This window comes from Ornithodoros turicata, chromosome 3 (genome assembly GCF_037126465.1).
Source record: "Ornithodoros turicata isolate Travis chromosome 3, ASM3712646v1, whole genome shotgun sequence".
In the NCBI taxonomy this organism is placed as follows: domain Eukaryota; kingdom Metazoa; phylum Arthropoda; class Arachnida; order Ixodida; family Argasidae; genus Ornithodoros; species Ornithodoros turicata.
The window spans coordinates 41736141-41756781 of NC_088203.1; the positions used below are offsets into that span (position 1 = coordinate 41736141).

General features: G+C 46.6%; 1 protein-coding gene across 1 annotated transcript in view; it reads left to right on the forward strand.

Moving 5' to 3' along the window:
* The first annotated feature begins 2934 nt into the window (after positions 1-2934).
* The window catches only part of LOC135388440 (xaa-Arg dipeptidase-like), a 39917-nt gene continuing 22210 nt past the window's right edge, over positions 2935-20641 (forward strand). The window contains exons 1-2 of the mRNA XM_064618008.1: positions 2935-3190; positions 11638-11795. Of these exons, the coding sequence (XP_064474078.1) occupies positions 2965-3190; positions 11638-11795 (384 nt within the window). The 5' untranslated portion in view covers positions 2935-2964. The remainder of the gene's footprint in view (positions 3191-11637; positions 11796-20641) is intronic.

The following is a 20641-nucleotide window of genomic DNA, read 5'->3' on the forward strand; positions in this document are numbered from 1 at the left end:
TACCTGGCTTCAAGGCACCACCTCAGAAGTCAGTCGCGCGGAATCCGAAACGTTACATAACTCACGCGAAGTCGTAAGGTTTTTGCTCCTACTTGGCAATTTCACAACATTTTATGTCCGGATTACACCTTCACAACGACACCGAACGCAAGTCTTGAATTTCCGAGCTGTTCTGGTGAAATCCGGGGAAGTGGCATCCCTACGCTCCACGACAGAGCCGGTCTGGCCATTTGGAGTAGCCCCAAAAAGAGGCTCGACCTGTAAATCAGAGTTCCATGACTCTGATTGGTTTGCTTTTTACTGCGGGGGTGGCCATGACGCCCTACTGCCACCCAAAAACAAACACGGTGAAGCGGTAATTTCCTGACAAAACATTTTCACAGACTCCACTGGTTTTACGATGCAGACGTACATCCTCATATAACTGTCTCGAAACTCAGTTTCAACTGATGCTGCGTTATCAATGTCTAACCGAAAATAACACGTTTTGTCGGCCATGCACGTGGCACTTGTCCACAGCGGCCCCCCGCCTCGGGAAAATCCTAGATGCGCCCCTGTGCTTGGGTACGCACGTATCTGGACGAACTTGGTGCGGGTCGTCAGCCAACACGAGGAGCACTGTATTCCGGTGACTACTCCTTACAAATAGTCCCAGGTTGTCCATGCGCACAACCTCGAATGAGCGCGGTACCGGAGGTATAGGGTGCAACTTCCCCTGCTGTTTTCCTCCTGGCTGCTTGTTCAACTTGGGAGCAAAACTAAGCTTCATGAGACTGATGTCAGCCACGCTATCGAAGAGAGCGATGACTTCTCGGCCGCACACTATGACGTTCTTGTAGATCATTATGCACTACTCGTTCTCTGTTGCCCGTATAACTGTGTGGGGGCCGTCTGGGAAATGCAGTTCCTCGGTCCATGACCCTCTTGGTTAAATTTCGAGCAGCGTTGCGGTCTCTTGGGTTCGGGACAAGCACTGGCAAGATGCCCGTATCCTTGACAATTGTAGCACTTCGTCTTGGACTGATCGTTGCCCTTTTTGCTTGTACTGGCTGCAGCGTCGTTCGACGACTGTTTCACCATAGTCCTAGCAGTTCCAGTCGTTTTCGCAGACGTTCTTGTACGGCGGGTTGTGCTCGCTGGAAACTGACTTTCTCGTGCCTTTCGGAAAGCTTCATGCCCTCTGGTAGGGCGAAGCGGGTCATCGACAGTTCCATATTCCTTGTCTCGCAAAGATCGCTACTTATTTTCGTCGAATGGAGGGTACGAATTATCTCGTCAGTTGTGTCACTGACACTCAGCTTCAACTTAACGCAAAGTTGCCCTTTCTTAGGGACATTTTAATATGTCCTCGCCGTCCAGCTGTACTTGATATTGGTCCAACCTTTGCATGAACTGGTTGGGTGACTGGTCCTCGTGACCACCCATGTCCTGACTCTCGTCTACCCAGTCATCCACAGGGATGGACGTGGTGATATGTCAGAATCGGCGCTGAGCGCTGGCACGGCACTCTTCTTGTTCTCGACGGATGTGCTTGGCGGTACTGACGTTTTCGGTACGATCCGCTTTCCAAGCATTATACACCGTTGTCCGTTGTCAAGTCCCGCCACAAACTCGCAATAAAACTAAAACCGCAAGAATCCGTCATATCCCACTTATCAGTTTAGGCAATTTCTCTCGACTGGCTTGATCGAAAACGTACGACTGCTCGTGGCATCTTTATTTGCCGAGTGCCTCTCCTTCTTCGATGGCGTACATGGTATTTGCTTACATCATCAGTTAGGTGTTTCGGGGGAGGCTCTGTCCTCTTCTGAATCACGAGGTGTATTGGCACCGTGCTTTTGTTTTGTCTTCGGGTGGAAGTGTTCGAGTTCGCACGTTTACATATATGTAACCTAACCAAACATACATTTTAATTTTTGTTGTTAATTTGTAGCGTTGGGGGATAACTCTTACTGTAACTGAGCTACTTTTCTCCGGTAACTTTTAACTTAAATCGTAACTTTTGGACACCAGTAACTTCTTGAAGAACTCATTCCTTTTTCAGCTATCTTTTTCAAAGTAACTTGGATCAAGTTCCATGTTCCTTTTGTTCGATTCAGGTCTGCGTAAATCGCAAGCTTTACCCTCCATCTCTGACGACACGACAACATGTGCGTGCCGGTCGTACGGGCACGGTTTGTCTGACTCCGCTCTCTTGTTGTTGCGCACTGAAAGCTATCAAATTCTGTTACATTAGGAGACTCAGGTGAGGTTCATCATAGCGACGAGCAGTGTATTTATAATACCAGAGGGCACTATGTAGCCAGATTAAAACTTGGTGCTGCTCTACGAAATGTGCGTAGAGGACCACTCATAGAACCCAAACTTTCAATGCCTGCTTTGTGCGAAGTTGAAGAAACTTATGAGATCAAAATCATTAAATTCTAGCCCTAACAACAACAACTTTGTTGTGAGATGATACATGGGGAGTTTCATCGCTTCTTTCGTTATATCAAACATATTGGTATAGTCTTCGTTTTTCAAAAGTATTATAAAACGCCTTGCACTACCCATTGTGAGATTAAGATCGGAATTTACTGAAGAAAGGTCAAGAACTAAAAAGTGTATATTAGGTATTAGGAAACATGAAAGTAACTCGTTACTTTTCCAAAGTGCCACGGGAATTTAAGTTCATTTTCATTACCTGTAACTTCGTTAGTATCTTGATTACATTCTTGCACAGTAGATAACGAGTTCCTTTTGCCGAATAACATCGCAATTGTTATTCAGCGCTGTGCGCTGACGATGCAAGTCCTTCACAGCATGCAACCTCAAGTCAGAGCGGCCGTACGAGAGAGGCATATCTGCCTCGTGAAGTGTAAGCCAACGCCGCGTTTATCTGAAGTATGATGTCACCATCTGAGAGAAAGAACGCAACAGCGTTATCAGGTTCGATTACATCCAGTCGCTCGTCAGTCAGCTGAGATGGATGCTGCTTTTGGTGCAACGGTGGAGGAAGCCATTGAGGGTCGCCGAGAGAAGCTGCACCAATTGAGCCGGTTCCTCTGGGAGAATCCGGAATTGGCCCTAGAAGAAGTAAAGGCACACAACTACCTGACAGACTTTCTGCAATCTGAAGGCTTTTCGGTGCAAAGAAACTACCTGCTGCCAACAGCGTTCCGTGCCGAATACTGTGGCAAAGCAGAGCCAGGTAATAATACATTTCTATTATTTGCCGTTACTTATATTGTACAGCTACATGGGATATGGACAAATGAGTAGGGGAAGTAACAAAAGCAATAGAGCAAAGCACCTAATAGGGTTGCTGACTTTTTGAATGGTTTGATATAAATAAGAAAACTGACTTTTTGCTTTTGTTCACACTCCTAACAATACCTATTATTATATGGAGAATTGAGAAGGTCTAGAAATTGAAAATTTTATCTCCGTTTGGGACTTCCAAAGTGAAGCTATGTTGCTGAGGAATTTTATCGAAGATGTCTCGAATTTGTCATTTGCTCTCATTTCTCAATTTCTCACCCTGGGGTGCGAACGAAAGTTAAGTATAAATCCGGATGCGCGGTTTTGAACACTTTCGATGGAGCCTGCCTGGTGAAGGTCCTAGATTGATGCGGCATACTTAAGTTTTGGTCTCACGAAGGTTGTGCACGCCAACTGTTTAATGTGTCATGGGGCGGCACGGAGAGAATGACGTATCACGAAAATGAGATTCCTGGCACTCGTGGCCGCGACATTTATTGTTTCTGGGAAAGCTAAGTCCATGTAACGAACATTAACAACACTCACAGTGAGGCGACTTTATCGCGAAGGTAATTACCTACTTAATCGGGTTTATCGCAGGGAGTGTCGCAATTAATGGTACTGTAAAGCAGTAGAGCTGCGATCTCAGAAAATTTATACCCCGAGGCCTGTATACCCCTACGTCACAATTATCGCCCAAATTGGGCTCATAGCTTTTAGAAAATTAAAATTGAAAATTACGGGCAACACTATGTCGTATTCCTCACCAACTGCGCCCTGCTCGTCGAAGAAATCGACTGCGTGACGGCTACGTAGCTGCAAGGGGTACGACCTACAATATAATAGCAGGTGGTGGTCAGGAGAAGCAAGCGAGTCGGGGACAACGACCCACTAGATTATAACGACTATGTCATAATCGGCAACCCCTATGAGGAGCCCATCCGCACGATCCGCTAGGGGCGCTAATCATCGGCACGCGAGATCTAACAGTAACAACAATAACTTTATTGCGAGATGCTAAAGTAAACGGAATTTACCACTCCTCTTCATTCCATGCGTACGAAATAAACTCACTCTATGAAACGGCTCCATATGGACGCACACTGCACGAACGTCCACTTCTTTGGTACTTCGCTGCACTACTCGGAAAACTCACTACAGCAAACACAGGTGCTGAAGACAACAATCACAGATAAAACACTGGAGCGATGTGGACATGAATGAACTTCGAAATTTCTCAACATGCTTGAAGCTAACTGTTCTGAGGCTGGAACGTGTTTTGACGCAGAGTCGTGTATTAAAGAGGAGTCTGGCCATTAATGGGTCATGCCTATACCTGGAGCCCCACCGCCTTTTTCAGCTTTCTGATTAGGGACGTCTTGAAATATGGGGCACTATCACGCAACCTATCCTCACTATTATTTGTCCCCCTATCCAACATGGGCAGTACAATTTTGGATGGCAAGTGGATTGGATGGGATTGAAATGGATACATCTCGTGCTCTGCAAAACTTGTAGATTTTCGGTGCAAATTTGATGAACGCCACCTAGGCTGCGCAAGGCACGTCGGTAACTGTCGCCTGCTTCCGTCGTTGTACAGCTGCTGGCAGAACCACCTGCTGGTACAAACGCTGTCGTCGGTACGATTTTAATTTATCTACATGAATAGTTAGAAGAAAAAGAATGTTTATATCCATAAAATTCATTAATTTCAACATTGTGCTGCACCGTGCCGTTTTTGTTATAAATTCGTTGTGTTTGCCGTATACACTAGGCCTTACACCGAGACATAATGTTTTTATTTATTTTTGGGGTTTGATATCGATAGCGGAGCATCAGTTGAAACTGATTTTCGATGAACTTAGATGAGGATGTACATGTACAGCGTAAAGTCAGAGTACTCTGTGAACATATTTTGTCACGAAATTTCCGCTTCACCATGTTTGTTTTCATCCCCATTTTGGGTGGCAGTAAGCAGTGCCGTGTATTAAAAGGGAGGCTGGCCATTAATGGGACCACACCTGGAGCTCTACCCGCTTTTTGGCCATTCACAGGTCGAAATACAGTTCTCTATCATTACATCCATCCAGTACTTGGGTGATTCCATCTCAACTCAGGCAGGGTGGTCCGGACACCATCACCGATTTCCTTTGAAAAAATATATGTTGCACCGCACACGCATGTACACAGGAGCATTAAATAATTTGGCTCTATATGTTGTATTCCGCCAGAGAAAAAAATTGAAAGAAATTGACTCGGCGGCGGAGCTTTCTGACGGAGCGACTTTGACATTTTATTCCTCGCCAGCGGACTGTTCCGAACTATTGATTTTTTTTTTGCGCAATATGTCAGGTACAACGGCTTTCAGCCTGCGTAAACAGCACGTGACAATTATGTTTTGACCTTCAATTAAAAATTGCCAAAGTTGCTACAAAATTCTGATTTTGGTTATTTTTGCCTTTGTGCTGTACTCCTCCTATACATGCCATCGAGATATATGAAGTACCGGCGTGTAGGTCGAAGCATGCTCTTTAAACTGATGTCAAATTTGCATAGCTGTACTCTACATCCCCTTTAAGCAAGGCGGTGTAGAGTACAGTTATGCTCTCAAAAATGTTTTTTTTTTACTCTCGTTTCTCAAAAACCCCACCTCCGATTTTCTTCATGTTTTGTAGGTACATAGCCCAGGCTATGACCTACATGTGTCCGCAAAATGGAAGGTTCCGTCTCAACACAATCCGGGCTACCGCGCAACAAACGTTGAGTGCGGGGCACACGATGTACATCTCGACCGTGAGAACCACGCCAGAGAGTTAACAGGATTGTTGGCGTCTGATACTGCCGACGTCTCCGGCCCTGAATGACAAAGCTCAGGTTGGAGACCTACCGCTAGTCCCGTCCTAGCAATATATTTTGAGTCTTTCTGACTCGTTTTTCCCACAGTCTGATCTCAGTGCCGTTTACGTGAAGTTCAGCGACGTTCTGAATCGGTGGCTTGTGTTTCCGACATGAACACTAAGTACAGTATGGATCGCGTGTACTGTGGCGACTATGCGGTGCTATGATAGCCAACTTAAGCCACAAAATCGAGAGGACTACGCTTTTGTTTTGAGAAGCAAGTTCCCTAGAAACAAACCGGGCCTCAAAGAAGAGAGAATGGGAGGCAGTGCGAGCGGCCGTCGGAATCCAGCCTTGCCACATGTGGAAGTAGATGGATGCGTCACTGTCAAGATGTCCAGAGTTTTCGAGGAACAGCCAGAGTAGCTTCTGAAAAGGAACATTAACGGCGGGGTCCAGCCAGGTTATACCTTACAAGTTACGTGATGTGTATTATCGTTTTTCTGGAAAATATTGTATACAAATAAACCAGCTCTTGACGTCTCGGTGCTTTGCTCATTTTTTATAACAGCTAGGACATTCGACACAAGGAAACACTAAAGGACAAGAGTAGGACGGGACAGGACGCAAGTAACGTCATAGCTATTGCAGTTCCGTCCTGCATGGAGTGTTTTGGCGATTATATGCTATTCCATATCTCTGATGTCCCGTTAGGGGCCCCTGAACAAGAATGAGGCATCACCTGTTCGATCGCAATGCCTCGTTGACGTACCTGTCCTGTGGGACCACTAAGCTCACCTGATAGGCAGTTAGATACCCTTTATTGGGCCGTCAGGGGCGTGGTACCATCAGGCCTTTTTGTGGGCTGTGGGACAGCATTTGTCGGACCGCTAACAGCCCTGTTGGACCACTAGGAGTTGTTAATGTGCCGACAAGTTGCTTTGATGGTCCATCAAAATATTCTAATGGACCATTACAATTTCTGATGGAGTCTTGATGGATTTTTCGATTTTTTCGTAAAATATTTTACAATTTAAAGAGTACGCGTCCATCTCCTTCCACTTTTTCCGTCCACATGCGGCAAGACTCATGGAATCCGACTGCCGCTCGCACTGCCATCCATTGGCCCGGTATGTTTCTAGGGAACTTGCTTCTAATACCAAAGCGTACTTCTCTCCAGTTTTGGCTTAAGATGGCTACCATTGCACCGCATAGTCGGCACAGTACACGCGATTCATACTGTACTTGGTGTTCATCTCGGAAACAGAAGCCACCGACTGGGAACGTCGCTGACCGGCACGTGAACAGAATTGAAATTCGACTGTGGGAAAATACGAGTCAGAAAGGCTCAAAATATATTGCTAGTACGGGATTTGCGGTAGGTCTGCATCCTGAGCTCTGTTATTCAAGGCCGGAGACGTAGGCAATAGCGGGCGCCAATAATCCTGTTAAATCTCTGTGGTTCTCCCGGTCGACCTGTACTGTGACTTCCCAATCTGCCGAATCCCAACTCGCCGAAAGCTTTGAAAACTGGGTGACGCCGGTAATCCCCTGACCTGGAAGCATAGACTCCCAACTGGCCGAATGACCCAAAAGGTCCAGTCTCAGTTGGCCGAATAGAGAACCGTTTGCTTAGGAAGTTCGCCACCTTGACACTATCAACCATAGCGGTACCCCGGGTTAAATGAAATATTGTTTCCCAATGGGACCTCGGGTTAAATGAAATATCGTTTCCCAAAGGCTGTACATGAAACAAGAATAGTTTTCCATATGCGCGATTTATTCCAAGTGCAAAAGGTAGGTGATGACATCAATATATTGCTGAACTGTGCGCTGGCCGACTGTAAGTTGCGCTTTCAGGATTTCCAGCCTCTGGTTCCGGACGCTGTATTTCCTTCTTGCTGGCGGGACTACATGGCCAGCCTCGAGTAAAAGCTGTTGCCGCTCATTCGTTTGTAGATCCCTTTGGAGGAGCTCCACAAGCCTATATATGTTGCCATGACGAAGATGGCAGGTGCTGTTCAACCTGTAATGCCAACCTTCGACGTCGTTGATAGTTCTTCTGTCGTCGTTTTCGAAGTGGTTCTAAATGGCTCTGAAATGTAGAAACAAGAATTGACCGTCAGCGTTCCTGTTCCAGTTCCTGCACCCAGAGGAAGACGTCGTCAACTAACTGGAGGGGAACAAACGGGAGTGCCGCGCACCTCCTTATCCACTGCCTCGCGTCTTCGTTCTGCATGTAGGATGATACCTGACCCAGGCGTTGCACCTTTCTTCAGATGCACTGGCAGTAGTGGAAGAAACAACCTTTCAGCTCGCTTCGATGGGAGACATCGCTAACGGCGCCTATAGCTGCAGCTTCGTAGTCACATACGACTCTCTCCGGGTTGAATTTGTAACCAAACACGCCAGCCGCCTGTTTGACGTGCCTGAAAAGTCTTCTATAAGTCTGCAGACACTTGTCTGGCAGAAGGGCATAAACAAATGGGAAGATTCCGCCACGGTACTCAGCGTGCATTGTGTACAGTTGTGCGAAAAGCTGCGGCGTGACCTTAAATGTTCCATCAATAAAGATTGTCGTTGCGCGGCAGAGCTTCTCCAAGTTTGCTTTCGCTGAAAATATCTGAAATGGCAAGTAATAAAATAACGGTGCTAGTGCATTCACTACATTTGTGATGTACTGCGAATTCTCACCAGAATTTTGTCGTCTGCCCCATCGTCAATCAGGAGAAAGTTGTCGCCATCTAGAGTTCTTCGCCAGCGTCCCTGGAGGTTTATCTCGCTCCTCGAAGGTGGTAAAGCGGGGATGCATTTGTTACGGGTACGATACAGTACAGACCTGACCGCACTGAAGGATGGCATCGTTGAGGCTGTCTCGGTGTTTGTGACGGATGCAGCTGCCTCGTCTCTGAAGGAAAAAAAAAACACCTTAATTTAACACCAAAATTAACTAATGGCATTCTGACCGGAAATAAATGGCATACAACAGAAGGCACTCTTACCTGTAGACTTGAAGAATGGGCTTCGTGGCACGGCATCCTTTCGCGCATTTATAATATGACACCACGTCCACCTTCTTTGAAATTCGATAGATATATCCTTCCAAAAGTAAATGTCGGCCACGTCGTTCCGTCTACAGAAACTTAAATTGCCTCTCTGCCATCCTGACAAGAAGTGAGCCTTCCTGTGGCATAACAATAAGTGTGTTCACCCGAAGAAACTTGAGTCATTAACGGACTCCGTATCTTCCCGTAAGTGCTACTGACCCCGCTGTTCCCTTGCTATTCAGGTCAACTCCAGGCTTTCCCATCTCGCGGAAGAGCTGCTGCGTCCCTTCCCTTTCCGCCGAAAAGTAGTGATCTTCCCCCCACAGGATAATCCTCTTATCAGCATTCGGCGAGTGGGAATTCGGCAGATAGGGCTGTGAACGAGATGTACATCGTGTGCTCCGCACACCACGTTTGTTGCGCGCTATCCCGAGTTGTGCTGAGAGGGAACCTTCCGTTTTACGTACACATGTAAGTCATAGCCTGGGCTATAAAACTACAGAATATTAAAGAAATCGGAGGTGGGATTTTTGAGAATCGAGAGTAGAAAAAAAAACATTTTTGAGAGCGTAGCTGTACTCTACACCGCCCTGCTTAAAGGGGATGTAGGCTATGCAAATTTGACATTAGTTTAAAGAGCAGGCTTCGACCTACACGCCGGTACTTCATATATCTCGATGGCATGTATAGGGGAAGTACAGCGCAAAGACAAATACGACAAAAATCTGAATTTTGTGGCTTTGTGGCTTTCACGATTTTTAATTGAAGATCAAAATATAATTGACCCGTGCTGTTTACGCATGCCGAAAGCCATTGCACATGACATATTGCGAAAAAAATCTATAGTTTGGGACCCTCCGCTGATGAGGAATAAAAATATCGAAGTCGCTCCGTCAGAAAGCTTCGCCGCCGAGTCAATTTCCTTCGGGTAGCGTAGTGGTTCTGCACAATGCGCAAATCCCTGTTCACGTCTTGCGTGTGAGCAGAATCACTGACGCTATCCCTTGCATGCGCAAAGGCGATCTCGTACGATATACTGAGTTTTAGTATACCATTGATAAGGTTATCGTGCCTATCGGAACCAATCGCAGTGGTGCGTGACTCAGAATCTTACCCACTGATTGGTTCCGGTTGATACGGTTCGACGCCAGCCACGTTATCAACGGTCTGCTGAAACGCTCTATTACCCTTTGGTGGTTTCGCAACGCGTGCGGTGAATGTCACTTTCCGTAATCGAATTGTAAAAGTTTCGGCTATGTAATTTCTTTTTCGCATAGGCTTGCCACTGCAAATGGAGACGACGTCATGCCAGGGATGGGCAGTAATACTGATATTTTGTATTATAATACTAATATATAATACTTCCTAGAAATCAGTATTGTAATACAGATACAAATACATTTCAAAAATGAGTATTATAATACATAATACTAATACTTCTTTGTATTACAGGAGTAATACTTGTAATACATTGGTACTTAACTTGGGGAGAAAGGAACAGAAGAAATATATACAATTTGCGCATTACTTATCGAGACAATCATTCTCCAATGACGTTTTATTCACGCTTACATTTTTGCACATTGCCTGATCTTTCTGAATGCGATCAGATAGCGCTGATCAATTAAATCGCAGTGAACAACCTGCTCTCACTATGGCAGAGCCCTGATTTCATCCAGTCTGGACGATAAAATGTGGGCCCTTCAAAGGCCTGTGCCTGTCCATAGTGCAACCGCGTAGAGGGGTGACTGGCTGCACTGGACGCACTCTCTCACACGACAAAGAGCTTGCCCTGGTATGACCCATCCTTACGGATGCTGAACTGGAAGGAATTTGAGGAAACCCCCAGTAACCTCTCGCCTCGAAGTCATTCGCTTTAAAATAATTTGGGGCAGGAGAACACTGTAATAGGAGCCTTGTTCGTGTTCAAATGTTTGTGGGACACGAAAAATTACTGATAAACTGCACGGGTTACGCTTGGCAGGTCAAACTTACGACCTCTGGGAAAGTAATTACACTATTACACAAAAATATTATAATACATGTAATACCTCGTTTTGTGTAATATAATACAGATGCAAATACACTTCAAAAACAAGTATTATAATACATAATACAAATACTCAAAGTATTACAGTAATAGTATTATAATACAAAGTATCAGTATTATAGCCCACCCCTGCGTCATGCTACTCTATCGATTTCGTGTTGATATGTTTTCTCTGTTTCCAGGCGAACCAGACGGCTCGCACGATATTTACAGCGTCAGGCGCACCCAGGCAGCACAATCTACTGAAAGTCGAGTGCAACAGGGGTGGACGGGCAGGTGGAAAGCCTTCAACAGACTCGTGAAAATAAAGAACATTGATAAGACACACAACGTCCACGGTTCAACCCTATTGCACTCGACTTACAGTATATTGTACCGCTTTGGCAGATTATCGTTATCGTCCTAGCGGATTATCTCGTCTCAGTGGTCCTCACAGTGGTTTATCTTCTAATTGTTCTTCAGGTACTAAGGGCGGTCCCACAGTAGCCATTCTGTGCGAGTACGATGCCCTTCCAGATATCGGCCACGCCTGCGGGCATAATCTGATCGCCGAGTGCTCCGTGGCTGCGGGGGTCGCAATCATGGAAGTGCTACGCAAGGACAACACGCTGCCTGGAAGGGTATGTGCTTGACAGTGATGTCTGTATCGTGGAGGTTTTGCGAAGTTGGCGGTGATTGTGGCGAGCGTAACAGAAACGAAATGATGTCACCGCGCGATGTCGTCACCACATCAAGTAGTAGGGTGGATGTAACCTATCACATCACACACACCCATGACGTCACACCACTTGCAGCACCGCCATTGGCTGGCGCGGGAGTCAATAGCAGCACAGGGAGAGGGGAATAAACCGGACCTGTGGGCTAGGGTTGCTAAACAGACGTGGCGATACGTAGCCAAGCTTGGCTACTTTCGATTGCATCGTGCATCTAGAAACTGCTGTTGGCTATTCGGCTATTGTTGGCTGCGCTCCCGTGTCCTACTAAGAAATACCACGAAACAAAGCAAAAAATATATGCACGATGTTCGTGCATGCTCCTATCTTGTAGACCGTTTTCTTCATAAATCTCTGGGCGCCGCCATATTGAGGTCATGTCTCATGTGACCTTCCGCTATTGCCGGCCTTCAGCAAGCTCGCTGTCGGAGTGTCCGCCTCGTGATCGCAAGCTTCCTTTTTGCTCTATTATATTTTGTTCGAAAATCATCGTCTGCCTTCTTCATGATAGGCGTACGCGGCATGTAAATAAACTCTTGTAAGCGCGGACAAGGAATGGGTGGACGACACACGACGATGGCTCAAGATACCGATATGGTGTAAGTGAACCCAATATGCTCTTTCTCGAACCAGCTCTTACAAAAGCCATCAAAAAAGAATTTCTGGTGTTTATCAGTGCAATGCCATACAGTTTCGCGCTGTGTACAGTGCTTGTTCTGTCATTTTGCACTAAGACCAGCATGGCAATACGAAACAAATAACTACTACAAAACTGCACTTCTTTATTTCCATTCTATTTCAGTGGTGTACAAGTACAGCTTGGGACAAAAGTTTACTGAACACGGCACCTGCGTATTTCTTCATCGGAGCGCTTCCCTGCTAGCTATCACGAAGCGATCGAATAGGAAACGGGTGGCGGGCTATTCTATTTATCTCTCAGTGTGTATATCCACTCCTTTTTGCTGCTAGGTTGTCGCTCCATTGGAGAAATGCGACACCCCGGTGTTCCGTAAACTTTTGTCCCAAGCTGTACATGATAAACAAAACAGATATTGATGGCCCGCCAGCTGAACGCTACAGGGAAGCTACAAAGAAAGGACTCAGTGGTTCCTTATGTGCGGACAAAAAACGTATGTGGACCTCATCGACCGCAAAGGCCGGAGAAAATGACATCCTAAGGATGATCTCCCAGGCAGTGCTTACGAATCGATCTCCTTTCAGAACAGAGAATTTTGAGGGCAGAATGCTTTCTCAAGTGTTGAACCCTGCTGAGGCATACTCACATCCCGCGAGAACACTGTGGAATAAAGCTCCCACAACCTCGGGTCGTCAGCCCGTCCGTTCCGCACGCGAAGGATTCTACCACGGCCAAGAATGTCCCACAAGGCCAGGCTACCTGCCTTAAATAAGAAAAGGTCACGTCCCCCGAGTTCGTAGCACTGGATGCCCGCATATCTGGCACAATCTCCCCCTCTACAAGTCCATGAGGTCGTCGAGGAGGTCATCTTCTGGGGCCGGCGGAGGAGGTGGTCCTGGAGGTGGAGCAGAACCCTGGGGTAGAGCAGGTCCGTGAGGCAGCCCGGGATTGGCTAGCAACTCAGGCCTAAGCAGTCTTATAGTGGCGAGAGCGGCGTTGACACAATTCGTGGCGCGGGCGGCCTCGGTCCGGGCTGGGTGGAGGGAGCCCCGCCGATATGTAGTTCGGTGCACCTCGGGCACCAAGCAGACTGGGCATAAAAGCCTTCTTTTTTCTGCCGTCAGGGGCTGAAGCGGGTCGACAGGGTGTCGTTCGGCGAGAGTGTGGCCCAGAAATGGAGCTGGTGTCCGTGCCAAGTCGTCACCCCTTAGTGGTCGAGGCTGGTTGCTCCAGCGCGAGCTCGACGCCCAGGAAACGGGCTGTCCGTTGTGAATTATAGTCCAAGTGGCCACTGAGTGGCGCTGCGGGGCAGGAGCGGAACCGGAACTGAGACGACGGTCCCCACAATAGGGTCCTCCCTAGAGCAGGAGGCGGAACGGCTGGGTGAGGCGCGAGACCCCAGAGCCCTCCACTGTCGACGATGTTGCTGCATCTGCGAGTAGGAAAAGTAAAGGGAAACGGTAACCCAAGCAGCACGATGTACTGAAAGTCGAGTGCAATAGGGGTGGACGGGTATGTGGAGGGCCTTGAACAGACTCGTGAGACTAAAGAACACTGATAAGATACATACCGTCCACCCGTATTGCACTCGACTTTCAGTACATTGTGCTGCTTGGGAAGAAGGAGACCCCCAAGCCGTGAACGCCTGAAAAGGCACTCCCCAAAAGAGACATAGCGGAAAACCGTGCAACAGGAATCGAATCGCACTAATAAAGCACTAAAACACAAGCACTATGCTTAGCGATGGAGATAGTGGCAGCTACGTACGCCGCCTGCGGGGACGCAAGTTGTAGCGGCTGAACGCAGGTCCGGGAACGGGATCCGGAGGGAGGCCGGTTGCAAATCGGGCTCCTCTCCGTCAGGGTCACGGAGGTGGGAGGACTTCAGGTCCGAGATGTGCACCGGCCCAGTCTCTTCGCCGGTGTCGCAGCAACGCAGCCTGTAAGTGAGGCCGGAGGAGCACGCACTTACGTCGAAGGGGCCATCCCACCTATCTGCAAGTGAAACTGCAAAGCCTCGTAACGCATCACTTAGCGGGTGAGTCCGTCGAAGGACGAGGTCACCGACGCTGTAGGTGAGGTTCCGACGTCCACGGTTGTACTGACGAGCCTGGTCCAACCTTGCGACGTCCAGGTTCTCCCGAGCCGCCCGAGCTGCATTGTCCTGTCGACTCCGGAGGTCCTCAGCAAACCTTGAATAAGGAGTGAATTAAAACCGGAGCACGAAACACGGACAAGAACACACAGACGACACTTGCTCCACTATCAACAGATTTTTTAACGGCAGCAATCCTTAAATAGGAGTGGCCGAGGGGAAAGGGGGAAAACCGAACAAATAACTTTTCATGTCCTACATCTGCCTTCTAGATACTTGGACGGGTATGTGGAGGGCCTGACACGGGAAGATGCATCAATCAACGTCTTAAAGAGCATGACTACAACACCAAAGGCACAGCTAGTGGTACACTTGGGGTGCATGTAATGAAGTGTGGTTGCACACCCGATTTTACAAAAACACAGATAAAGGGTAGGTTCAAAACAAAAACTGAAAGGGATTTGTTTGAAGCCTTTTTAATCAAGAGATTGGGCAAAGGAACCGCCTGTGGCACTGGCACGTGAAGAATTTAAGTATCTACAAGGCAGATGTAGGACATGAAAAGTGACTTGTTTGGTTTTCCCTCTTTCCCCTCGGCAACTCCTATTTAAGGATTGCTGCCATTAAAAAATCTGTTGATAGTGGAGCAAGTGTCGTCTGTGTGTTCTTGTCCGTGTTTCGTGCTCCGGTCTTAATTCAGTCATGTACCAACAGGCCCACTCTGCCATTTTGTTGAATAAGGAGGCTGGGTAACACCATCCCGGAGACCCAGATCATTCTCCACTGGAAAAGGGGGCCTCTCGTCCCAAGTTCAGGAACGCCAGGGTGAAGCCCCTAGATCTGTCAACCTGTCCCTGTAGCGAACGCCAGCTCAGCAGGGCCAAGATTCCAAATACGGTGGCGCTGGCAAGTGAAAGCAACCAACATCATTTTCAGGTTCCGATTAACACGTTCGGTAATGTTAGCCTGAGGGTGATACGGGGAAGTCTTCCTGTGCCGAATGCCTAAGATAGTGCAAGAATCTGAGAATACCTTACTTGTAAAGTAGGTTGCGTTGTCAGTGATCAGTTGTGCGGGAAACCCGAACAGGCAAAAGGTGTCGAGTAGTTTTTCGCACACTCCCTGGGAAGTCAGCGTGTTGAGAGGAAACAGCTCAACCCATTTCGTGAAATGATCAGTAACCGCAAGCAAATACTGGTTACATCTAGGACTACGGGGAAACGGTCCCATCACATCACAAGCAACTATCTGCCAGGGTCTATTGCTCTGAACAGGCTGTAAGTGCCCAGGGGGTAAACCACCACGAGGTTTTGCTCTCTGGCATACGGGACAAGTACGAACATACTTTGTTACATCCTGCCTCATTCCTGGCCTTGTCGCAACACGACGCAACTTTTCATAAGTTTTCCTGCCGCTGCTGTGACCTGCCAAGGCCGAGTCATGAAAGTAACGTATGAGGCACGAAACTTCCGTGGCGCCACGACTCTGAACGTGGGTGAGCCGCCGTCCTCATCCGCCTGGGGTATGTATCTGAACAGGATGCCATCCTCGCCCAACAGATAGGAGTCGTGCCGTCCGTCAGTCGTTCCGGTGTCCGCCGAGTCTTGCTCAGCTATCCAGCGACACCCGCTGAAAAAGGCCGTCCGCTTTCTGAGCGTCTAGGAGCTGCTCTCTGCTCACGACCGTGTCCCAAGACGAAGATGCGTCTCGTGCCACTTGTGCTGCTGCCAGAAGTTGAGAAGGCGCCTCGGTGCCTTGCTCTTCCCACTCCGGTAGAGGCGCACGTGATAGCGCGTCTGCCACCACATTCGTCGAGCCCCGCTTGTACTACACGATGAAGGAGTAGCTTTGTAGCGTCAGGGCCCACCTGGCAAGTCGTCCAGACGGGTTATGGAGCCGCTGCAGCCAAGAAAGTGCCTGGTCGTCAGCCTGGACAGTGAAGGTACTGTCGTCCAGGTAGAGGTCCAACTTCCTGAAAGCACAGATGATCGCGAAGCACTCATTTTCCGTGACGGAGTAGTGCCGTTGTGCCGGATTCAACGTGCGACTTGCAAAAGCCACTGGACAAAGAATAGCGTCATGCTCGTCAAAGAATAGCGTCATGCAAGAGAACTGCGCCAACACCATAATCGCTTACATTTGTTTTCACAACAAATGATTTGTTAAGGTTGGGAAGATGAAGCCTAGCCGTATCAGCGATTGCTTGTGATAGAGCTCGAAATGATCGTTGCTGCTTACAACTCGAAGAAAGGGTCATCCGCGTCCTCGAAGACGTTTCGGCAACACGCCGTGCCACGTTTCCCCAACGCCGTACCCGAAACCGAACGCCACTCTGCGCCCGACGCGTTAACGCGATACCGCACGCGAGCGTGTTGCTTTTTCCGGATACGGGTTCGTCTACGCGGATGTCCCTTTCTTCGAGTTTTAAGTAAATTTAATTCTTAAAATATTCGTAATAATCTCCACGGCACAGAGAATCCACGTTGCATTGTACTGTATATGGAAAATATCACACTCTTCGATTGAAATTCTCTGTCGTGGCAAAAGAGTGCTTGTCAAAGTGAGCGAGCTAAAGCTTGCGTATTGAGAAATTACACAATCTACAGCACAGATCGTAAATCGCAACACCCGTTCAAATTTTAATTAAACACTTACTGATGTGTGGTAGTCTCCAGTTCTCCTGGAAGTGAATCGATAAATATTAGCATTTAAGCCACACTCAAATATCTTGTATAGTATGTGTGACTATATATGCACAACTTTCTAATATATAACTTTACAAAAATGCAAGAAAGATTATACAGTTTTGACTTTGAAAATTTATACAGGAAAATGATCTTTAGTGTGGAGCTTGCGTTTTACCTCATTATGAGCTAAAAACTTATTGAATTAAAGTATGACCTTTCCATTTGTAGTGCCCAGAGGCTATGGCACTAAGAATAGGGTGATAGCTTTTCAGTATGGCTACGGGAAACCTCGAGTACATTTTGTGAATTGGATCTACGTTTATATGTGACCTGTGCTGATCTGCTTATTATAATGGAGATTACATATATTCCATTGTGTTTATGCATAGTGGTCATCCTCATTGTATATTGGTTAAATAATTCTGATTATTCGCTTCTCCCAAAATGTAATTGCCACTTAGAATTTATCTCATATACGTCTGTGTGTTACGAAGATTACGTGATTAGAAATGTAGACTTCGCCTGCACGTCATGCTTGTAAAATCCTCCATTTGCATCGTGGCATCTGATAATAGATTCCTTTCAACATATATTGTCAAAAGATGTTATACACATACTTTGAATTATACATTTGTCGTTTGCTCATGCATAAGAGGGCTAGTCCAACTGTTTGAGAAATGCACTGTGGAATTTAATTCATGAAATATGTGAAGAAAAACAATGTGCAAGTTTCCGGCGATGCAGAATCAAAAATAACAAAGACGGTTAAGAGCATCAGCTGTTTACTATATACATTAAAAACAAGACTTTCGTGCAGTAGGCTGCACTTCTTCAGGCAACCTGAAGAAGTGCAGCCTACTGCACGAAAGTCTTGTTTTTAATGTATATAGTAAACAGCTGATGCTCTTAACCGTCTTTGTTATTATTATTCATGAAATATGATAAGTTTTCACAAAATATTAGTGACTCGCTTTTGTAATCAAAGACTGATGTATCATGCCTCTAAATTTCAATGACCGATCCTTCTCCGGCAATTCTGTCCTTTGGGTGTTGAAGTTGTACAGAGTGTATCCCTTGCAAAAAATTTTTTGGACATGCTTTAGAATTCCAATTGAAAAAAGTCAAAAGAGGCAATTGAAATTCAATAGAATTGCTTTTGAATTTATTTGGAAAAACGTTTGGAACTTCTTTTGACTCCATTTGGTTATTTGGGACAGATTTCCTTTTGACATTTGTCAAAATAATCTCTTTTGAACTTCTGCAATTGCCATTCAATTGACACTTTTATGACTTCAATTGGTCTTTCTTTTGATACGTGTTTGCCATTCATTTGATTTTCTTTCGACATAATGCCCAAATTTACTTCGTTGGCTCCCCAAATAGCACCCAGTACCCCTGGTATTCACGAAAAAGAAGCCATCTGTTACTGATAATACACATAATTTATTACGGGTGATTATTTCATTTTCGAAAGCATGGACACAACGCTCTCCTTGATGTCTCGCAGACTTGTTGTTTTCTTGCATCTGTATGGTGCAAAAGAAGTGCAGATTACCATCTTGGTCTACTTCTGGCAGTCCAGCTGCAACTCTTAGAACATGGTTGTTGCTGCCAATGGCATTGTAAAAGTGTGCCACATGAATGTGATGGTTCCAGCAAGCCAAATCACGAGGTTGACACTGCAGGAGTACAATTAACTGATTAAGCAGTAACCAGCTACTTCATGTAGACAAAGCCAGAGTTTGGCCAAATCAAAAGCAGTCGGACATTTTCTGTATGAAATCACAACTCAACAATGAATTTTAGAATCAATAGCCTCACACTCCAGAGCAGCAAGCTTACTTACAACAGCCTAAGCTAAGAGTTCAAAATGCTCCGCATTCCCAATATGCAGTACGGGGTGATCCACATAAGGGGGCCATTCTATGCTAAATGTCTCAGGCGTCAATTCGACCCTCACTGTGGTGCAAAAATACACACAATTTTGTTATGAGATGAAAGCACTACGGTTTAATTTTTTGTCTTCAAATTCTCTGTTGAAATCATCGAAATTGGACAGGCACCCTAGTCAAAAACAATGGTGCTGAAAAGAAAGATATCCATGATGGTCGAATTCACGTCTAGCACGCTTGGCATGGAATGATCAGTGTTTGTTTGTTCTCGTTCAATTTACCTTCCTCACCATTAAAAAGAATGAAAAGTAACCCACGGCTATAATCTGTGGTGCCAAGAACGTGTTGCAAAGTGTCACTGGCTCGACACGTGCAGAACCTGAATGCCAATGGACCTGCAGTAATGAAGACAGAAAGGGGTCCTTACCCAGAACTGCTTCACGCCGTGTCTCATCCACTGGAGGTTTCAGAGCAGCACCTTAGTGGGCGTTGCATGGTATCCCATATGAAGTTCGCCCAATGATCTCAGGAGAAAACACTGCCCAAATGAGGGCACGGGCCAGCCTGCGAATTAAAGAGCGTGTTAAGAAATGGAACAATGAAGCTTGCAAAAGAGAAAAATTGGCGAATTGGGCAAGAGAGATAGCTATGCTTATGCAGTCGTACCTTGTCCTATCCCCTTTGCAGCTTCTCTCTATTCTGTGCAGAACACTGACGTCCACGCAAACACCTAAGCCGATGTCCAGCTGCATAGAAAGGAGGTATTACACGTATTGTCCTGCAAACTGTTAACTTCAAATGATATATCTTCCAAGCACACTCTTACGGCTCATCCGCACTAACCAAACACAAATAAAATGGTGCATGTCTAGTTTAGGTCCGCCACTCGATTTGAACCTTGAAATCTAGGTGCATGTCTAGTTTAGGTCCGCCACTCGATTTGAACCTTGAAATCTACATACCTGGATGTAATTATGCAAGGTGCATCGTAATCTGTAATTAATATGCGGCGCTCGGTTCCACAAATTCCTCTAGAGACCCGTGATTCACGGAAAGTTTCAGCAGCGGCGACCATGTCATCTCCATGTGCCCATTGTTTACCTATGACAGCTTACGCACACGTCGCACTCTTCCCAGATGCCTTTCGCCTGTTCCCTCTCGCTCGTTGCCAAGAATGCACAATGAAAGCACTAGATCTCGACGGATATCATTTGTGGTACTCCTACGCATCAGCCATAGAGCTTGGCTTTCCTCACTAGGTGGGAGGAGTGCGAGGTGTGCGTAAGCTGTCATAGGTAAACAATGGGCGCATGGAGATGACATGGTCGCCGCTGCTGAAACTTTCCGTGAATCACGGGTCTCTAGAGGAATTTGTGGAACCGAGCGCCGCATATTAATTACAGATTACGATGCACCTTGCATAATTACATCCAGGTATGTAGA